Raw genomic sequence first — 22610 nt, forward strand, 5'->3', positions numbered from 1 at the left:
ATGATTAATGCCTGTATTTGATTCTCTTTCAGATCATTCTTTGGACTGTTGCTGCAGGATGTGTCGTCGTCGGACTATTGTCGGGTTGGTTCGACGAGAGAGGAGGAATCCCGTCGACCCGGGATGAGCTACGCACCAGAGTGTCGCGTTCCCTCGCTGCGTGGGATTCGTCATCGAACTTTTGGACCTTACTGGCGAAAAGGGTGACCGATACCCCTCACTTTTGTTTGACGCCGATGAGATCTGTACAGGACATCTTAGCGACCTGTCTGGTTGCTGTCCCTGCTTCGCTGGAAACTTTGACTAATATTTTTAACATTTCAAAGGCTCGCCCCAATGTTCTTCTGGGCGATTTTGCCACCCATGCGTATTGCCCCTTATGTACTGAACTACCAGACCAGATACCCCCCGTCCAGTCCCAAATAGTTACCTATAATATCACACAAGGAGATATGTGTTTTTTCCTTACGTGTAATCCTGGTGCAATTTCTGAATGTCTGCGTCTAAAATTGAAAGGTGCTACTTCCTTCACCCTTCATGAGCGAACTTTGTGCTTTCAAAGGACACCGAAAACATGTGCTTCGGTCCACAACAATATGACTTGCAAGAGTTTGGTAGTTACCCCTAGTCATTATCGCACAATGTTACTACCTGCCGGATGGCTTTTCTCATGTGGTAATACTTCCTGGCCATATGTCCCCGCAAATATTTCTGGTGGCCCTTGTGCCATTACGAGACTCAGTTTACTGATGTTCTCGTCACATCCGAATGCCAATTCTCGTGTGATTCGAGATACAGTGATGTTACAGGAGGATTGTGACTCATCTTTGCATTTATATTCCAAGTCTGAATACCTTAGCCTGGCTATTTCAATTATTGGTGTTCCTGCTTTGGCGGTTTATAATGCTAAATCTATTGAGAAAATGGCCTGCTGGATGGTAAAATCCATTAATCATACTTCTACAGTCCTGTCTGACATGCTGTTAGACGCCCAGGGTGAACGGAGAGCCATCTTGCAAAATCGAGCGGCCATTGATTATCTTTTGCTTAAACATGGGCACGATTGTTCTGATTTCGAGGGTCTTTGTTGTTTTAACTTGTCTGATCATACACAATCCATTCGCGCTCACATTGACAGGCTACATGACTTGACGGAGGAAGTTAGAAAACACATTGACCAGGGCTGGTTTGACTGGCTCTTTAATTGGTTACCTGATTTGTATCTGTTACGTCAAATATTAGGAGGTATTCTGATTACCATCGCTGTTTTGATTACTATCTGTTGCTTTATTCAGTGTATTCCTTCACTACTTCAATTTTGCACATTTGGTACTAGACATAGATCAGTTAGCTTTGTTTCATATTATTCTTCCACAGATGTTAGTTCTGTTTAATGAATGTATAATAGACTGAAGTCAAGGGTGAAATGTACTGCTCGATTTTCCCGGCCCTATTGTGTTGATGGGTGATTAGGGTGACTTCAGTCTATTACCATTCAAGCCTAAGGGTTAGAGTAGTGAATGAAGTCTATTTAATAGGCACTTCGACATGATCCTGTGTTCTTCCCCATAGATTAGGGCTTGCACACATATCCTAGGGGATAGATTCGTTAGTATTAGGGATAACCTGCCCTGTAGTGAGGGTATTTCATGGAGCCGTGCTGAATTCAGGCCTGGTAGGCCTCAAACGGGAGAGACTCCATCTTTCTTTCTGCTCCGGCAGCTTGAGATGCTTCTAGGTTAAAGGGGATGTTTTAGTTATGAGGTGTTATTCGCTTGGAGAGAACCGGTTCAGACCGGCCCTTATCGAAGGATTGTATTTTTCTTCATGCCGAAGACACTACATCAGGCCGGCCGGCTGGGAAAGTGTCCTTGGTACGGGGAGGTACAAGAATTTGGTGGGCGGCAGGTTACGGGCCGGAATTTTCCATGAGGAAATGCACCTCTATATTAGTGAAAGTCTGAGGCAGTTACGACGCACACTTACTTCTGTCCGTAGGCGGCATCTAGCCGTTAGCAGTAAAGCTACTACTTATTCCAGGGAAGACAGATGACAAACTTGAAGGCGGAGAAGAACCGAGAGACAGATACTCTTCTAGCAGAATTGCCAGAGAGGAGAGAGTAGCCGATGAGGAAGAGGTCCCAGTGACTCGGAGAAGGGAGACTACGGAGGTGTGACCTCCAGGCGAGCCGAGACACAGACGAGAGGGGAACCTAGATGACCATTGAGTGCAGGCTACACACGACTAAGGTGATGTCGACCCCTTTCTTATTAGAGTGTACAACCTAATCTTTCACTTTTCTTTGCAGGTTATGTGTTACACAGTAATGTTATGTGATTGCGTATATAATAAATAATAAAGTATCCAGTTTGTAGTGAATCAACATGTGCTGCGTGTTCTTGTATAAGAGGGTAGCCTATTCTTCTAGTCAGCTGTGACTTGACATGAACAGATGTTAACCCTGATCAGGTAAGTGGTAACTGAACAAGGGAGAGAGGAGCCTCTCGAACCAGAGAACAGGTTGTGCTCAAACTGGCAGTTCTTGTGTGATCTGATAAATAGTAAAACTGATTCCCCTGTTGTATGTTATGGTAATCATAGGATGAACTTGTTGAGGCTGCCGTCTGGGTAGGAAGTCCTGGGTCCGTCTGGGACCGCGAGGCTGAGGCTGCCGTCTGGGTAGGAAGTCCTGGGTCCGTCTGGGACCGCGAGGCTAAGGCTGCCGTCTGGGTAGGAAGTCCTGGGTCCGTCTGGGACCGCGAGGCTGAGGCTGCCGTCTGGGTAGGAAGTCCTGGGTCCGTCTGGGACCGCGAGGCTAAGGCTGCCGTCTGGGTAGGAAGTCCTGGGTCCGTCTGGGACCGCGAGGCTAAGGCTGCCGTCTGGGTAGGAAGTCCTGGGTCCGTCTGGGACCGCGAGGCTAAGGCTGCCGTCTGGGTAGGAAGTCCTGGGTCCGTCTGGGACCGCGAGGCTGAGGCTGCCGTCTGGGTAGGAAGTCCTGGGTCCGTCTGGGACCGCGAGGCTGAGGCTGCCGTCTGGGTAGGAAGTCCTGGGTCCGTCTGGGACCGCGAGGCTGAGGCTGCCGTCTGGGTAGGAAGTCCTGGGTCCGTCTGGGACCGCGAGGCTGAGGCTGCCGTCTGGGTAGGAAGTCCTGGGTCCGTCTGGGACCGCGAGGCTGAGGCTGCCGTCTGGGTAGGAAGTCCTGGGTCCGTCTGGGACCGCGAGGCTGAGGCTGCCGTCTGGGTAGGAAGTCCTGGGTCCGTCTGGGATCGCGAGGCCGCCACTTGTATTATAAGAGGTCTAGATACATGTGTGTGTATATATATATATATATATATATATATATATATATATATATATATATATGTGTGTGTGTGTGTGTGTGTGTGTGTGTGTGTGTGTGTGTGTGTATGTATATATATATATATATATATGTGATTCAGTTTTTCCCGTAGGGAAGGTTTGTTCCTCGTGCACTCCCGTGTAAAAGGTTCAAGGAAAATACCACCAGGTATTCGTTCAAATTTCCAAAACGTTTATTACAGCATCCAGCAAAAGAAAACCTTACGCGTTTCGGTCTCTACGGAGACCTTGCTCACAGGTAAAGTAATGATTGTGATTTTGCTTTTTAAAATGAAAAAACCCCGCGGAAAAGCTCAAACGGGTTACATCACTTCCTGTCAACTATACAGGCATTATGGGACATGTAGTTTTTCAACTAATTACAAAAAAACTTTGTACAAACAATAATTATTAACAAGCGATGCTGTCATTTTTTGATGATCCCGTATTTCACTTCAGCATTAATTCACAAAGCGATAAGTGTCAATGATTGAAATTCAAAACAGATACAAAAATTATGCCCTCTAGTGGGCAAAGAACTTTATATAAATGATAATCCCATGTTTCACTTAAGCATTTGACTCATCAATCAATAAGTATGAGTGATTAGCATTAAATACGGATACACAGATTAATGCCCTCTAGTGGGCTACATTATTCCACATCCAAATCTGTGGACTGTCCCAGTTTCAACAGTAAGTTCAACCATGTCCCAATACAAAGGGGGTTTTTTTTGAAGTAAAATTAAGAGAGTCGGCATCATTTACTATCTGATAAATGTCATTAAAGGTGGCAGTGTAATTCTTCATCTTGATTATGGCCATATGGGCTCAAAGTTCGAAAATTCATGATGTGTTTGGATTCCTTTTGTCTCATTACCAATTCCCGATCTCCTCCTCTTTTGTTTGGTCCAACACTTTCAATGCCATAAAATTTTAGGGTTTTCCAATCCCCTTTGTGCTCTTTCTCCACATGTCTTGCTATCGCGTTGCTGCGATCAGAGTTAATTGTGGCACGGACATGCTCCAAAATTCGTAATTTGAGTTCTTTTTTAGTACTTCCAATGTATTTCTTAGAACACGGGCATTCAAGGGCATATACAACAAATTGAGTTTTGCAGTTGATTAATTGTTCAATTTTCCATATTTTATTGTTAGCTATTGGCAATTCCTTCATTGTTTTGGCGATGCAACAAACTTTGCATCCTGCACACTTATAAAAGCCTTTCGGTCTGCCCCATGGTTGTGGTTTATTAAGTTCCTGAAAATGACTGTGTATCAATTTGTCCTTTAGGTTTTTTGCCCTTCGATACGTCACATTGGGATGGTCTCCCACAATTGGAGATATTGTGGGGTCCATGTGGAGAATGTGCCAGTTCTTTTTCAAAATCCTTGCAATTGAGTTGTTGGCAGTTGAGTGGGTGGTGATGAAACGTATTTTATCTGATTCCTCTTTTGACGATTGTGGTTTATCCATCAATAAATCCGTTCTATTGATCTTTGTAGCACGATTGGAGGCAGTTTGTATCCATACTGGATTATATTTTCTCTTTAGGAACCTGGTTGTAGACCGTTTCTTTTGTTCTTGCCAATCGTTATCATTGGAACAGATTCTTTTAATCCGGAGAAATTCTCCGTATGGGATATTTTGTAGGAGGCAAAGTTGATGGAAGCTCTGAGCATGTAAAACCGCATTTGTTGCGGTGCTTTTACGATGAAGAGTGGTATGAAGTACATTGTCTTTTACAAAGATCTCCGTGTCAAGAAAGACAACCCTCGAATCACTGATCGTGTACGTGAAATGTAGACCAAAGTTGGAATTATTCAAAGTTTCAAAATACTGAACAAATTCTTCATTTGTTCCTTCCCAAATTAGCAGCAAGTCGTCTATGTATCTTAGCCATGCTATGGTTTTTTGAACTGCTTGATCATTTTCCAATCTCCATGCCCATGTCTTTTCCCAATGTCCCATTGTTAAGCAGGCGTACGAAGGGCTAAAGGAAAAGCCCATAGCGGTACCTTTTGCTTGGCGATAAATCTCATTGCCAAATAAAAAGATGTTTTGCTCCAGGCACATTGATATCATCTCCGACAGCATGTTATTATGGTCAGTTAGCTGTATGCTTCTGTCTTTAAGAAAGGATTTAACTGCTTCGATGCCAATCTTATTTTCGATGTTGGAGTATAAGGATATTACATCCATTGTAATCAATTTATAAGATGGTTGCCATGGAGTATCCTGTAGTCTTCTTAACATGTCACCCGTGTCCTTTATGTAAGATGTCAGACCCTTTACATATGGTAATAAAAATACATCAATGTAATTGGCAATAGGTTCTAACAATGACCCTTTGGCAGAGATTATAGGTCTCCCTGGCGGTCTGGTGGCGTGTTTATGAATTTTGGGCAAGAAATAGATTGTGGCCATTTTGGGGAACTTAGTTTGAAGATATTTTAGTTCATCAATATCTAGAAGTTTTTGCGAGTACCAAAGCTCCAACTTTGCATCCAATTCTTGTTTTAATTGTTGTAGAGGGTTAGTTTTTAATTTTTCATAATATTCCTTGTTGTTAAGTTGCGAGTGAGCTTCTCGCATGTATGCCTCTTTGTCCAGAACAACCACATTGCCACCCTTATCTGCAATTTTGATTTCAATGGTGTCATCTTTTTGCAATGAGTTAAGAGCCTGGCGTTCTTGTCTAGATAGGTTGTCCTTAGTGAATGGTATCTTTAACTGATAAAGATCTTTTACAACGCATTCATGGAAAAAATCAATTTTGTTCCCTGGGGGGAGTTGTGGGTAAAATCTGGATTTTGGTTTGATATTGGAGATTCCTGCCCCAAGCTGCACACAATAAGTTTGTACCTGTCCCCCTCCTTCTTGTGGAGCTTGACTTAATTCCATAAGGTTAACAAAATGTTCTGCATCCTCTATGGGAGTTTGGAGAGTTGGTAGAACAACATTTCTTCTATATGCAGCCATGTCCGGTTTATCAATAAAAAGTTTTGCGAGTTTAATCTTCCTTATGAACTTATAAAGGTCGATTCTGGTTTCCGCTAAATTCATGCCACTGGTGGGACAGAAATTCATGCCTCGTTTGAGAACCTGTAATTCCACTTCACTGAGTTGTTTCGAGGACAAATTAATCACTTGTAATTCTTGATCCATAGAGGTATCATATTGGTTTGTTTCCAAGCTTAACATATTTGTTTCTTGATCTGGATTTAAGCATTCCATTTTTTTCTCATATTGCGTGTCATCGTTCCTACGCGGTCTGCGCCAGAAGCTTGTGCCGTATTTTCGCTTGCCTCTCCTTGTTTGTTTGGGGGAATATTTCCCCGTCCTCTTCCTCTCCCTCTTCCTCTTGGATTCATGTATTTGGGGGGACCCATTGTTTGTTCCCAAGTCTTTTGGTTGAGAGCTAGTTTCAGATCGCCTAAAAAAGAATTTCTTGCTCTAGCTTCTCTTTGCTCTTCTTCTCCCCCACTGAGGCTTGGTTCCGTTGACGCCAAGGAGGATACTGACGACATGCTTCCAAATTCATGGTTTCTAAATCTGTCATATTTTCTGGCATATGTGAAGATACGGCCATCCTCGTAATCTTCCTTGTCTCTCTGGAACTTAATTTGTTTGCGAATTCGGACACTTTCCTCGCGTTTCTCAATGAATTTTTCCAGGTCCTCCTTGAATTTTTTCATTTCAGGATTTAGATCAATTGTGGCCAATTCTTTTTCTATTTCTTTTAGCTGAAGAGTGATTTTATTCAGAGCTATTTCAACGTGTTTCACAAGAATCTCCATTAATCCCAAAGATGATTTTAAAATGAATTCACCCCATTCTGTTAGTAGTTCATTACTTGTGTCTTGGTGATTAGGCATGAGATTAATGCGTAGTCCACGCGGAATTCGTTTCACTGCCAAATATTTTTTGAGGGCTGCAACCTCCCACCACTTGTTAATTTCTTTCTTGGACAGTTTTTCCCATGTTCGTAGTAAGTTTCTAGCATCTGATTTACGTGCGCCGGCTGTGGTACTGGATGTAGCTGGATCATCCTCAAAGCAAGTTTGAATCAGATTGGTTCGTGATGCTTCTCTTTTATCCATGGTTTGCTGGTGTAATCAATTTTAAGCTGAATTTTCAATGGAGATTTAAACATTCATATGTTTATACACGGCTCCTTCAGTCGACATGAAACTGAAATGAGTTTCAAAAACACTGTGTTTAATTTAAAGGATCAGGTTCCCCAAGTATCTTACTTGTATGAATTATCAACAGTGTCTTTAGCTGAAATGGAGACCAACCAAAACTTGTGTATAGGTACACAGAAACGTTAACAAAAAATCCGGATGGGACACGCCCAGGTCGCTTACCAGCTGCAGGATCCTTTTGAGAGACTCGCTCCCCTCCGGAACCGCCGTCTGGTGCCTGTGCCGGTAGGTTTCCCCTTGTGTGTCCTCGTCACGCTTGATTATTGTTCTTTCAGGTTGGCGTTCACCCGAGCCTGCTTGTAAAATGATTCGGTCTGGCCCAAGGTCGAAGGCTTCCGGGTTCTCTCTGGCGGTGCACGCGAGGCGCAGCAGGACCCGCTGCGGAATAAGTGATTCAGTTTTTCCCGTAGGGAAGGTTTGTTCCTCGTGCACTCCCGTGTAAAAGGTTCAAGGAAAATACCACCAGGTATTCGTTCAAATTTCCAAAACGTTTATTACAGCATCCAGCAAAAGAAAACCTTACGCGTTTCGGTCTCTACGGAGACCTTGCTCACAGGTAAAGTAATGATTGTGATTTTGCTTTTTAAAATGAAAAAACCCCGCGGAAAAGCTCAAACGGGTTACATCACTTCCTGTCAACTATACAGGCATTATGGGACATGTAGTTTTTCAACTAATTACAAAAAAACTTTGTACAAACAATAATTATTAACAAGCGATGCTGTCATTTTTTGATGATCCCGTATTTCACTTCAGCATTAATTCACAAAGCGATAAGTGTCAATGATTGAAATTCAAAACAGATACAAAAATTATGCCCTCTAGTGGGCAAAGAACTTTATATAAATGATAATCCCATGTTTCACTTAAGCATTTGACTCATCAATCAATAAGTATGAGTGATTAGCATTAAATACGGATACACAGATTAATGCCCTCTAGTGGGCTACATTATTCCACATCCAAATCTGTGGACTGTCCCAGTTTCAACAGTAAGTTCAACCATGTCCCAATACAAAGGGGTTTTTTTTTTAAGTAAAATTAAGAGAGTCGGCATCATTTACTATCTGATAAATGTCATTAAAGGTGGCAGTGTAATTCTTCATCTTGATTATGGCCATATGGGCTCAAAGTTCGAAAATTCATGATGTGTTTGGATTCCTTTTGTCTCATTACCAATTTCCGATCTCCTCCTCTTTTGTTTGGGCCAACACTTTCAATGCCATAAAATTTTAGGGTTTTCCAATCCCCTTTGTGCTCTTTCTCCACATGTCTTGCTATCGCGTTGCTGCGATCAGAGTTAATTGTGGCACGGACATGCTCCAAAATTCGTAATTTGAGTTCTTTTTTAGTACTTCCAATGTATTTCTTAGAACACGGGCATTCAAGGGCATATACAACAAATTGAGTTTTGCAGTTGATTAATTGTTCAATTTTCCATATTTTATTGTTAGCTATTGGCAATTCCTTCATTGTTTTGGCGATGCAACAAACTTTGCATCCTGCACACTTATAAAAGCCTTTCGGTCTGCCCCATGGTTGTGGTTTATTAAGTTCCTGAAAATGACTGTGTATCAATTTGTCCTTTAGGTTTTTTGCCCTTCGATACGTCACATTGGGATGGTCTCCCACAATTGGAGATATTGTGGGGTCCATGTGGAGAATGTGCCAGTTCTTTTTCAAAATCCTTGCAATTGAGTTGTTGGCAGTTGAGTGGGTGGTGATGAAACGTATTTTATCTGATTCCTCTTTTGACGATTGTGGTTTATCCATCAATAAATCCGTTCTATTGATCTTTGTAGCACGATTGGAGGCAGTTTGTATCCATACTGGATTATATTTTCTCTTTAGGAACCTGGTTGTAGACCGTTTCTTTTGTTCTTGCCAATCGTTATCATTGGAACAGATTCTTTTAATCCGGAGAAATTCTCCGTATGGGATATTTTGTAGGAGGCAAAGTTGATGGAAGCTCTGAGCATGTAAAACCGCATTTGTTGCGGTGCTTTTACGATGAAGAGTGGTATGAAGTACATTGTCTTTTACAAAGATCTCCGTGTCAAGAAAGACAACCCTCGAATCACTGATCGTGTACGTGAAATGTAGACCAAAGTTGGAATTATTCAAAGTTTCAAAATACTGAACAAATTCTTCATTTGTTCCTTCCCAAATTAGCAGCAAGTCGTCTATGTATCTTAGCCATGCTATGGTTTTTTGAACTGCTATATATGTGTGTATGTAGTAGGAATTCCCTGTCCTTAGGTGGTATATATGTATTTATCGGTGGTTACTTGTTGTGAATAGGCCCTAGGGAGAGGGTAACGTTCTGGCTGGGTTAGAGAGGCTCTGATGAGCGGGTTCTATCTGATCCGAAAACCCAAGCAGAACAGCACCCAACTCTAGGTTTTGAACAAAACTCTCATCCCCTCATTAACTTATATGGAGGTTCACCCGCCAATGTTCGGCGTCGTCCTGTACACCCATACCAACTTCAGTACAGCTGTCTTCTAGACAGAATCTTTACTCAGCACCAAATGAATACTGTCAGATAACACCCTACTATATCTTTCTAGTAATCCACTGCCTCATGGAGACTATCAACCACTTGGCGTGGTGCACACCAAGATTCAATACAAATCTACTAACTTCCTTGAAGATTAATGCCACTTTGGTCATCACTATTTCCAAGGATAGGTCCTCGCACATAAATAACTCCTCTAGAAACTCTATTACAACTCTACTCTCAAACTGTTCTACAAACTTTACAATTGGCCAACATGACAAATAGCGAATAACTACCAAGGCTTACTTATTCAAAGAATCAAGCGTAACAAAAGGCAATATTTTCACAATCACCATCAGACATCAACACCTTTAAGAATGGTGGATTCTCAACACCAACCAATGATAATGTACAATTATGCAAGGGTTTCTTGTTGCATTGCTGAGCTGGTGGAGGCAAAGGGCAAATCAAGCATTTTGGGTATTTATCTGCTGGCTTATTGTCAAAATGCTCCACCATCAATGGTCTGGTCAATGAGAGGCTTTAAAAGTTTAGAAATTGTCCTCATACCATCTGCAGTGCCCAAGGAAGGGTTGGGGAAACAGCAGAGGACACATTACCACATGTCTTACCCTCGGCAAAGACCTGCTCCAAAGAAGAAAAGGCGAGGGGCTTCCAAATCAAACTCTAAACATTTTCTTGGCACTCAAATGTGAGTTAAGACAAATGGAGATGTTTGCCTGTGAACCTACACACCAAGACGCACACACCTAGCAGCCACAGAGGGAATACATTAAAAGCTTGGTCTTTGGCTTAATTTCAGGACTCTCCTTCCGTCCAATCGGAGTGTTAATCCTGCTAATAGAGCATCATCATTAACATGAGACAGACAGAATAAAGGAGTTTGGTGAAAGTTGTTTTCAAAGATGTCTATCCATTTAGAATTCTTGGATCGATTTGCAGACACTGGTTACACAGAGTACTGTGCCTTTGTCAAGGGCAGCTCAAGGAGCACATGACTTAGGGTGGGAAGTGATATACGAACACCACTTTATCTGTAGAGTCCTGCATTTGTTGCAAATGTTTTGAACAAAGGGGAAGGAATGATTGTTCGGAATGGATACACACTTGGCTAGTTCACTAACAAATAATTTGTCAGAGCACGCATTCAAGAGGCAGTCAGGACTACAACATCCCAAATGAAACTATGTCATATTCACAGAAACTGATCTGCAGAAATCATTATCAATGCCAATAACCTGCATTGTAAGTGGGAAGCCTATGATCTCAGAAGGAAACCTAGCTGTCCCATTCTCTTGAGCCAAGAGAAAGGTCAGGAGTCTGGTTAAGCCTGTAGTCATGTTTATGGGGGCCTGAACTTGTAATATTCAAGAGACTTTACTATACACTGTTCTCACCGGCCACAGTGGTAGTGAAGCAAACCACAAGTAAATCCAGAAGACGTTTTATTGGAGCATCCACACCCAGCAGCCAGGCAGTGCAACTGCCCTGTAGACTCCATGGAATTTAGAACATGGGTCAAACAGAAACACAATGACATCCATTACATTGAAGAATAACAAGCCACACATTAGACTGACCCTGCAATACACCCAAGCTGTGCTAGGACCCTTGACGGCAAACACTCTACACTGCAGGCTAACTATATACATTACTACAGTTACCCTATGCTACCAGAGCAGGGTTTGTATGCACACCCACATTGTTCACAGGGCGAAACATGTCATTATATTTTATAAATTCTTCTGTATAACGTATGCGCGGATTAAGAGTTTGCTGGCTGACAAATGACTGTTGATTACAAAGGGATATACCTGATCAAATATCAAATAAAATACGCCCCTGTAAGGGAGAAAGAAATCTGCATCTGGAAATCCAACTCAAGAGTCCCATCCTCCTCTTCTTAATATACGAATAAACAAATTGAATTGAAAATTTAAAATGAGTACTATTGAGTTGGATAACAAACATCTGTTATTCAGCGCCAAGATACCCTTTCTGAGTGAACATGCGCTTTACATGTTAACATGTTATGTTAAGTAAAATGCTTTGTGTAAATAACATCTAGATTTATGGGTGGAAAATAATGGATATCTCACCTGCTCACCGGCTTGGGATTCCCCAATGATGAAACGATCCCCAGGACCGTCTGCCGCTGAAAAACATAATAGGGAATGGAATCAAAATGTGGAAAAGGAGCAGAGAGTAGGTGATAGTCTGAAGAATGACAAGGATGTGAGAGGACATCCAAGCACAAAGTTTATGCGACAGCGTTCCCAATTCATGAAGTTTGCATTGGATTCTCGCTTCTATAGAAATTTGGTCTCTGTGCCACGGATAAAGAAATCCCTTCTATAATTAAATTCTTTTATAATACAGATTTTTGTGTGATTATTTTTAAAAGCTGGAATCAGTTCCTACATCAATGCAAGATCCATATGTTGCTCGTTTACTTAAATCCCTGATGTCACAATGCTGTTTACACAAGCACCTGACGTCACAAGGCTCTACTTGTTTTTTTATTTTATCTTGACATACACCAGCAAATCAAATCAAGTAAACCAAGAACAAGCTCACTCACTCGGACTCTGTGGCCTGAGCTATACAAGAAATGTATAACTTCCAGAGCAGAGGCTAAAATGTGTGCGCATGTGCGTTTTGGGGGGAGGTGTTAGGGGACGACTGTCCATTCTGTGAATCTATAAAGAGCGTGGGTGGGCTTCGTGCCTTGATGTTATGCAGCTCCTAAGTAGGTTGATATGGTTAATGGTAGATAATTCTATACATTTCAAGAAACACTACTTGTACTGCCAATGTGTGAAAAGCCTATATATAGGCGAAAATGTCACTACTTGGATTTAGAAAATCCTTTGATATATACACATATATATATATATACACATATACACACACACACACACACACACACACACATACTTTGTCGATCGTACCGAGGATCAGATTCCGGACTACTTGCTCTACTTTACCTCTACACAGATATCTTTTGGCATCTGGATTCTTTACGAAATGGACAGACTAACCCTGCTACATCAGCGAGTGGCATACTTTGACTTAACACCAGCATCTCTCCAAAAAATGTTTGGCTCTCGGAACCATTGACTACATATTCCTTTTATCAGAGATACTAAAATGGACATCACAGCCATCGTATTGCTGTTAGACCTACCTGCGAGTACAGGACCATACCTTGGGGCTATCTCTAGTGATTAATTTCTAGTAAAGAATCGATTTCACCTAGTGTTAGCCTTAAGTCACTTTGTAACGAAACACGAGTCGGCTATTGTATATACTGAAGAATGGCCTTTTCAAACTGAATGTCTGGAAGATTACAGAATTTCCCTTTCTCCAATAAACAATTTGAAGCAGAGCTATGAATCGTGAATGTATGAACCTATTAAATCAATATGGACCATTATGAGTGCTGTGGTGTGGTGTCTTCTGATGTCTGATATACACACAGGATTTTGGTCCTTTGAATTGGCAGCAGGGAGTCAGACAGCAATATGGCACCAACCTCAAAATTCTTTAGAGTGTTATACATATCATTAATGTACCCACATTTATTTGAATGCAATTGTAACTACCACTACTGCCATATTGTAATTTGTTCATGTACCTAGTTTGTTTTACCATCTCCGGATTACATTAGCATAGAAGGGGTAGAATTATGATCGATGTAATGGGACAGTGCTTAGGTGCTAAGGGCAAATAACATTTATTAACAGTTGTGCTCTGATTTGCTGAAGTAGTAACTTTTTCCATCACACCACAGTGATTCTGCAGTTGTTAATTTCATACGTGCAAGTAATGCATATGATTTAGATGCTGAACGATGCTCTCTTGATTTACCTACCCACTTGAGAGCTTTTGACTTTGTATTTCTCTGTATGCCCTATTTATTGAAAGCCTTCATGCCACATGTCAGTGCATAACATTTGTAATATTAAATACAAATGCAACAGAACAATCAATATGTCACTTGTACTACAAGAAACTAATGAAAAGCATCGAAGTAAAACAATAAATTTTGCACAAAGCATCAGCACTTTAACTCAGGTTCTATGGAATGTGCAAGATAAGAACTAAAACTTCCTGGGACAATAAAATTGACAATCCGTCATCTGAACAGAAATGCATTGCAACATAACATCTCACATTTTAATGGATGACTCCATTTAGTTTTTTGATTATATTTTAAAAGGGAGTTGTAAGATGTTATCGTTTTAGGGCAATATTAGGCAATGGTCAATGTGCTTAAAGTTCCTGCACTTTAAAATAAGGGGTTAATATTAAGAATAACGGAAAATGGTAATTATGTGAGTAAAGGAATTGCACTAAACAATGTTCACTTTTTTTTTTTTTTTTTAAAGTCTATAGCACCTTTATGATGTAAATTAAGGAATGTACTTTTGTGTAATGATTTTTATTGATTATATACCTAAATAAACAAAATACGAAAGCCTTCATAGCATTGACTTTGTATCGCTTATTTTTGAATTCCTGAAACAAAACCTTTCAACTATTAAGCTGATCTAGAACTCCGTTATAGGTGCTGGGCCCTTTTACTTAATTGAAAGTATCTCTGATATTTTGAAGTGTTGGGAAGTGCCTTAACAGGGGGACACATTGCCTCATGAAAATGTGGTTTAACACCATATCCGATTTATCCAATTGTGGGCATTCTGTTGAGGTAAATATTTGGGGTGTCCTAAGTTTCGGGTGCCCCTGCACCCAAAATGCATTGATGATCAAACCCAAATGCAATGTGCTTCACTACAAAATCAGGAACATCATAGGGTGTTTTATGTGTAAGTACAGTAAATATGTCATTAAATTCTAAATCATCTTCTCCTGGCTACCCACAAATGACCTGGATTACAACTGTTAAACAAGTGGATTGGATTTGTGCAGTGTTAATGTGAGGGTTAAAGAGGGGAAAGACAATTGAGATAAAGCTGTTGAATCAACCTATCACCGTTAAAGTTCACACCAAAGACCAAAACAGACAGTGAGTAGAACCAAGAGCCTTCCCAATGTGGGATCATGTAGTTGGTTTCTCCAACTCCTGGACCACGTATTGCACAAGCTTAAGCGTAATGAGGTTTGGGAAAGACACTAGAGGAGAAACGATCTGGTTAATGGGAAGGGAGACATTTAGGGATAAACATTCAGGTGTACTGTTAAAAGCCAAGATTCTTGCCAAGTAAAACTTGCTCCACTAAAATAATATTTATAAATACTGAACCATGTGGCTGCATGGAATTTGACCCTAGACAAATGGAGTACTAGTTTGAGCAAATCAGGGGCGATTTACATTACTCGTATGTAAAAAGAAAATTCTAACATTGAATTATTTTTTTTTGCCTTCACCTGGCCAAGGATGGAAATCCTAAACTGAGAGAGAGGAAGACTCACTTGGGATGCGAAATATTATATATTGGAACTACTTTTCAGATATAGTCAAACACGATCATTGTTCCATCTATATTTGACAAACACAAGCAAAGGCTTTGCAAGCTTTCTGAACCCGATCCACAATATACAATTATCCCCAATAAAAATAAAATAAAAATCATATTGAAGCTGCAGAATAAGGTACACTACCCAAATGAACATTTCAAAACTTCGGTTTACATGATCACAATAATATGCTTTAATGCAGATATTGGACACAATTTTACAAATTAAAATAAACAGTAAACCAACATTAGAAGTCAATCAAACCCCTGTAGTACAGGTTCCACAGAAGTCAACTTTATGCCAAGACTTGCACGTTTGATTGTTAAAATAGGCATCACTTACCTCGAACAGCATAGCCATCTTTTACAGACGCAGGGAATGGCGGGAGATTGTCTTTTGCATAGACCTCTTGAGCAAGGACTCGGCCCATGCCGTCTGGAAGAGAAGAGCAATGCCTTGTCAGAAGGGCCAACGCTAACACACATGATGACAGTGCTTTACCCAAAGGATGGTGTGCAGTGCATAAAAAATGGTCCCACACTGTGGTCTATTCATTAGATTACAGCAGCAGCCAGATGTACGCATGAACTCGACAACAAACTTCACAAAGAACAGAGAAAATTTAAAATGATCAACTTCAGCAGATGGAACAGGCTTCCATGCTTAACCGCTATATCAAAGACTGAGGCTGGTGTGAACGCAGACACTGAAATGCAAACAGTGACATGTTGATATTTTATTTATCATAAATTATTATTATTTGTAATGCGCACAGCTACCCAGAGGGGTTTTACGGCGCAGGAGAGACGCAAATAGGGTGTCATAGGACAGAAATTTAAAATAGCTAAGTCTTCAAATTTTTGCGAAAGACAAGTTTCTAAGATTGTCAAGCAGAGAATTCCACAATTTTGGACCAAGGTAGGCAAAAGAGCGTCCCTTCATGCGGGTTAGACAGAGCCTTGGCACAGAAAACAAAGCTTGACTCGAGGATCTCAAGGATCAAAGAGGCTGATAAGGAACTACGAGCTCCTGAATGTATCCAGGCTTTAATCTTTCTTTTGTCGTAAACATATAACAGTGTTTTAAACTCAATGCGTTTAGAGACCTTGAGTCTGTGCAGTTCCTGAAAAACTAGTTCTACAAAAGAGAGGTGTCCAATGTTGGTCCGTATGAGCCCCAGCCATGCCATTTTTACAAAGTAACCAGTGACTATAGAAATGATCAGTGATTATATTGATTGAAAGTAAACGTATGTCAAGTAAATAACAAAGGTGTAACAATGGCCTTCATGTCTTGGACCAAAGATGTACCAATCTGCTATAGAACAAGACTTTTGTTTACATTTCTTTACTGATTTTCATAACTAGTATTTACATTTAATAAATGCTAATGTTCACAATACTGCATACTACACATTACTTTGTATACGTTGTTAACTATGACAATATATTAATAAAACTTTTCAAAAGCTCACCATCTTGAGATTAACAAGTGTGCACACATCTCAGACCCCAGTTGGCAGAGTATTCATCCTACTCGTGGTGTATGGAAGAAGGGCTTATATCTAATGTAGAGTGCAAAAGTAGTATGGAGGGCTGGTCGCGGGCTGTGTTTGTGCTGCATTTCCAGCGATGGCAGTGATGTGAGTGCATGTTTAAATTGTGGATTATTAGGGCAAACACAGGAATAGCAGAAGAGTTCGCCACATACTACACGTGACTATTCCTCAGCTAGATGCGCTACCTCGACAGAATGTCGTGAATTTTGAAGAGATATCCCACTCCCGGTTCTTACAATTGAAGACAGGATCCACCTTGAAGGGAACCTGACTCAAGAGGAGATAATACAGGCAATCCAAGACTTGAAAACACGCAAAGCGTTAGGACCAAATGACCTGCCAGTATAACTCTATAAGCTTAACTCCACAAAACTGGTTGGGGATTTTAGAGGAAAGTAGAGACCAGGGAGTCCTTCTAAGAGACCAACGAATAACTACAATTACCTCTATCCATACAACTGGGACCCCCCCAGGAGAATGTGCCTCGTACAGACCAATATCGCTCCTCGACGTAGAAACCAAGATACTGGAAAAGGTGTTAGCCTCCCAGCTGATAAAAGTGATTGTGGAACTCGTCCACTCCAACCAGTCGGGATTCATGCCATGGAGACGCACTGCGCTTAACCTTAGGAGATTACATGGAGTACTTAAAAGGGCAGAGGTCATACAGGAAGACGCTGTCATCCTCTCCTTAGACACCTGCATGGCGTTTGCCACCACTGAATGGCCATTCCTATTCGAAGTATTAGCGAAACTAGGACTGGGGCAACAGTTCCTCGGATGGGTGCAACTTGTCTACTCTGAGCTACTAGCACAAGTGGCGGTACATGGAGAAACCTCCAGTCTTTCCATTATGACGCAGCACCCGGCAGGGATGCCTGCTGTACCACTCTCCTGTTTGCGCTGGACCTGGAGCCGTTAGCTGCATGGATCCGTATGGACCATATATTGAGGGGCCTTCACTGGTCGGCTTAATGGGAAGACAGAATATCGCTTTATGCAGATGACATTCTCGTGTACCTAGCAGACCCCAAACGCTCCCTGGCCAGAGTTATTAACCATAATTGAGAATTTCAGCCGAGTATCCGGATACACGATCAATCGGGTGAAATCGCCAATATACACTCTGCCAGGCAACCCGCCTGCGGTGCCTAAGGATTACGCGCTCCGAACAACATCAGATGGTAGCATACATACTTGGGAATTCTCGCCACCACGGACCCCACCCAATTTTATAATAAAAATCTACTACCGCCCCTAGAAAGGCTGAAGACAGATGTTCAACACTGTCTCCCGCTGTCTCTCCTTGGGAGGGTGGCCCTCATTAAAATGATCTCACTACCTCATTTCCTCTATGCCCTCCATAACACACCATACCCAGTACCTGCAAATTACTTTAGAACAATTAACTCCGTGCCACAAACGCTTTTGTGGGATGGGAGATCGGCACAGATTGCGCTCCAAAATTAACACGTGGATGGCATGCTGTGGAGTATTGCTCTTCCTGACATACAAAGATACTACTGGGCCACACAATTAACCACTATTAAAAAATGGGTATACCTGCCGGACGACGAACCTTCAATCTGGATGGATCGCCTGATGATGTGCCCCGGATGATATCTAAGGGCTCTATACACACCACTGCCAAAAACACAACAGAACCCCACAAATACAACAATCAAACTGGCACGTAGCCTACAAAGCTTTGGGATGGGAACACAAACTGACACAATCCACCCCTCTAAGGGATGCAGCAGCCCATGGAAATGCTGGGACGACACCTGGGTTTTGATAAATGGGACCCAATAGGTCTGTCTAAAATTGGGGATCTGTGGATCCAAGGGGCAGTGCTCCCCTTCACTGACCTCCGCCGGGATATAAATTATTAGACCCTGAATTATTTCGCTACCTACAGATTAGACATGCACTACAGTCAGCTATACCGGCTGGAGATGACCTGCCAGTCTGCTCCCCCCAGAAGGATCGACTTCTTGACGGCCATATGACTTGTAAAGCGACTTCACTCGCATATAAAAAAAACTCAAATAATTTGCCTGACACACTCTCGCAACTAGGAGAAAAATGAGTACTTAACGCAGGGGACCTAGATGACGAAGAATGGGTAGAGGCATTCGCCACACCCAAAGAAGTTGCTATCAAGGCTGGGTTTAGACTGTTACAACTCAAGGTACTACACTGGGTCCATTATGCTCGCACTACACTAATAAAAATGTGTGGGGCAACAACTGAGATCTGTTGCCACGCATGTAATCAAAAAGGCACATTTTTTCACATTATTTGGGAATGTCCAATGATACAACCCTATTGGTAGGCAGTGGTAGCGAAGATGAATGGGGTCTGAGGTGAAACTATTACCCCAACACAAAAATGGTGTCTCTTGAACGTATGGGACGAATGAAATATTACGAGAATGAGGAAAATACGGATGACCTAGGGGCTGATTGTTACCAAACGAAATATAGCACGGGATGGGGTGCGATTGAGGCCCAGAGCCTCAAGGAATGGGGGAAAAAAAAAAAAAGACATGGACACAAATATGGTAGCGGAAAACACAGTACATGTAAACAGAGGCCGCCAAGGGAAATGGGTCAAGGTTTGGGGCTAATGGAATTGATGCTCCCCCCCCCCCCCCACCATCCTGGATAGACTCAACCGATTAGTGGCGCAGGAGGGACGACATGAGACAACCCGCTTAGACAATGCTATGTTGTGGAAATTAAAAAGAACCAAAACTAATCTATGTAAACTGATACTTAGATGTGATTATGGAGCATTGTTACTTTTCCTTTTTCTCCCTTTTCCCTCTGTTTCCCTTACCTTAAATGAAAAGATTCCCCCCCCAAAACAATTGTGGATTTTTAAATGATCGAGGTAAACCCTGATCTAGAGGAAACCCCAAATAATTTCAATGATGCAATAGAACTATCCCCTGACCTAGAAAAGGCTTTTGATACATTAAGCAGGGCATATCTGCTTCGCTTTTTAGATTTTTATGAAGCAGATATCCACGCACACTTAGCCAGGGCTAAGAGGGAAACATATCAACAGTGTATGGAGTACATTGTAGCAAATAGGCACATAACAGAAGCCTTCCGTCACCAACATCATTTGCGGTGGCAATCAAAACCCCGGGCGAACATGATAGAAATCCAGTAAGTGGGACTGGATGTAGTTCTAGGCTGGATTGGGGGCTGTTTTATGGTAGTTTAGTAGGCTGGGGGGTGGGGGGGGGAAGGGTCAGGGTAGTTTTATGGACTGGGGGTGGGTCACAGTTTGTTTTGTTGGCTGGTGGTGGGTTGTTTTGTGGGCTGAGGTGTGGGGGTTGTTTTGGGGGGTGGGTTGGGTCCGGGTAGTGTTGTGGGCTGGGGGTGAGTGGGGGGCAGTTTTGTGGGCTGGGGGTGGGCCAGGGTAGTTTTGTGGGCAGGTATGTGGGTTGGGGGCTGTTTTGAAGGTTGCAGGTGAGTCGGGGCTGTTCTGTGGGCTGGGTCTGGGTAGTTTTTAGGGCCGGGGGTAGTCTTTAGGGCTGGGTCTGGGGTAGTTTTCAGTGCTTGGGGGGGGGGGTTGGTGGTAGTTTTCAGGGCGGGGGGTTCGTGGCTAGGTTAGGGCCTAGTTTTCAGGGCTGGGGGTGTTAGGGGCTAGTTTTCAGGGCTAGGGGAGTTCAGTGCTAGTTTTCAGGGCTGGGAGTAGTCGTGGGTAGTTTCTAGGGCTGGGGGTTGGAGGTAGTTTTCAGGGCTTGGTGGTTCAGGGCTAGTTTTCAGGGCTTGGGGGGGGGGGGGGTCGGGGTAGTTTTTAGGGCTGGGTGGGCGAGGTAGTTTTTTTATTAGGGGTTAGGGTATTAGACCTCAGGGCAAGGGGAGGGGAATGGGTAATCAGGGTAGTTTTTAGGGCTGGGGGGTAGTTTTTAGGGCTGGGCTGGGCCTGGGTTTTAGGCCTCAGGGGAAGGGGAATGGGCAGTCGGGGTAGTTTTTAGGGCTTAGGGGAGGGCGGGGTCAGGTCGTTTTTTAAAATAGGGGTTTGCCTAAGAGCAGTGTAAGGAGTTGTGGTAGTTGCAGGGTCAGCGCAATAGGGGTGGAAGGGGGTCAAGGTAGTGTTTAAGGGTTAGGGAGAGTGTGGGGGGTTGGGAGGGGGTAGGGGTATTTTGAGCTCCGGACAGAGGGGGGAGGTAGCTTAGGGCGAGGGATGGGGGTCGTGACCTTAACATATACCCCTTTACCATTCATTTCTTAACCATAAAATCACGTGGTAAAGGAATGTGTGGTTAAGATGCATTCATTGTTTGGGTTGCGTACATACAACCGTGTCCAATAAACAGTATCTGTTCCCAGCTCGGCACCATAAGTAGCCCTCAGACTATAATTATATATGTTAATGTTTTTGGACAAACATTTTTGTAGATCCTTTTTGTTTCATTTCAGCTTACAGAGAACACTTAGAATAGGTCATTATGTCCGCACACCTAAAACCGAGCACTGACACAAGGGCAGGGCTCAATTTGTTGATGGAAGTAAAGACTCTACTGCTAAAAATCCAACACTGAAGCTCACTAGTAGTAACAAATGTTAGTGCTGACTTTTGCCTCTGTTGGGTTTTCAACGCAGCCTTTTGAGCAACAAGGCACAGGACATGGAAGAGCACTAAAGGAAAGCTCAAGACTTTAGGCTGGTACATCTTTGCATTTTTTCACCTCAAGGAACAAACCAGCCAAGCAAACAGACTTGATCCATGGCTTCTTTGTCGCTGCAAAGTAGATGAGGTTTCTTGTGACATCAGAAGATGAACCCATCTCATCCAGCAAGTCTTTGTCATTTGTGGTTTTTGCCGGTAATGTGGAAATAGTGCCTCAAGAGAATGAAAGTTTGATCGCCAAGAAGCCTATTTACACTAACGGAAGTGCGTATGTACATACTGCTGTGGCCATGCACGTTCTTCAGTAATGCGTGTTAGTCCTTGTAAGAGTCAGCCCATGTGCAAGTCATGCACATTCATGCATTCAACTGTTGCGGGGTGTGCGCAGACGCGCTTACCCCTGGCTTTCAGACTTGTGGCTGGCTTTTCAGGGTGCAGGTTCATGCACAAGGGAAGATGTTCAAGCTTATGCTTTATATAATCGTAAGTTTACAAAGGCACATTATCACCTCTTGTTTTATGGATCACCACAAATGCAAACTTTTAGAACACAGGTTCTAACTTATTTTGTGTGAATAGGTCAACAAACCTGGCATCTGGACACAAAAGTATGTTGTGTGTCTAGGGGTTATGAAACCTAATATTTTTAGGAACTCTGAAAGGTGTAGACTTTTCTCCTCCATGCTACATAAAGACAGTCCCTTTTCATGTTCAGTCATGGTAGGTGTGTTTCGATCTGCAGTGAGCTGGACGCTTGACCCAGACATGGGAATAAACAAATTGATCGAAAAGATGTACTCGCGTCTGCATTACAACTGCTTCCGAATCCAATTTAAATGAAATATTAACTAA

At 42.4% G+C, this 22610-nt stretch overlaps 1 protein-coding gene across 9 annotated transcripts in view; it reads right to left on the reverse strand.

Moving 5' to 3' along the window:
• GPHN (gephyrin) overlaps positions 1-22610 on the reverse strand; it is a 1582310-nt gene that overhangs the window by 93395 nt on the left and 1466305 nt on the right. For all 9 annotated transcript variants that reach the window (XM_085627214.1, XM_085627212.1, XM_085627211.1 and 6 more), the window contains 2 exons: positions 15893-15985; positions 12169-12224 (listed from right to left, as the gene is read on the reverse strand). In XM_085627214.1, the coding sequence (XP_085483340.1) occupies positions 12169-12224; positions 15893-15985 (149 nt within the window). The remainder of the gene's footprint in view (positions 1-12168; positions 12225-15892; positions 15986-22610) is intronic.

Source organism: Triturus cristatus, chromosome 9, assembly GCF_964204655.1.
Source record: "Triturus cristatus chromosome 9, aTriCri1.1, whole genome shotgun sequence".
Taxonomy (NCBI): domain Eukaryota; kingdom Metazoa; phylum Chordata; class Amphibia; order Caudata; family Salamandridae; genus Triturus; species Triturus cristatus.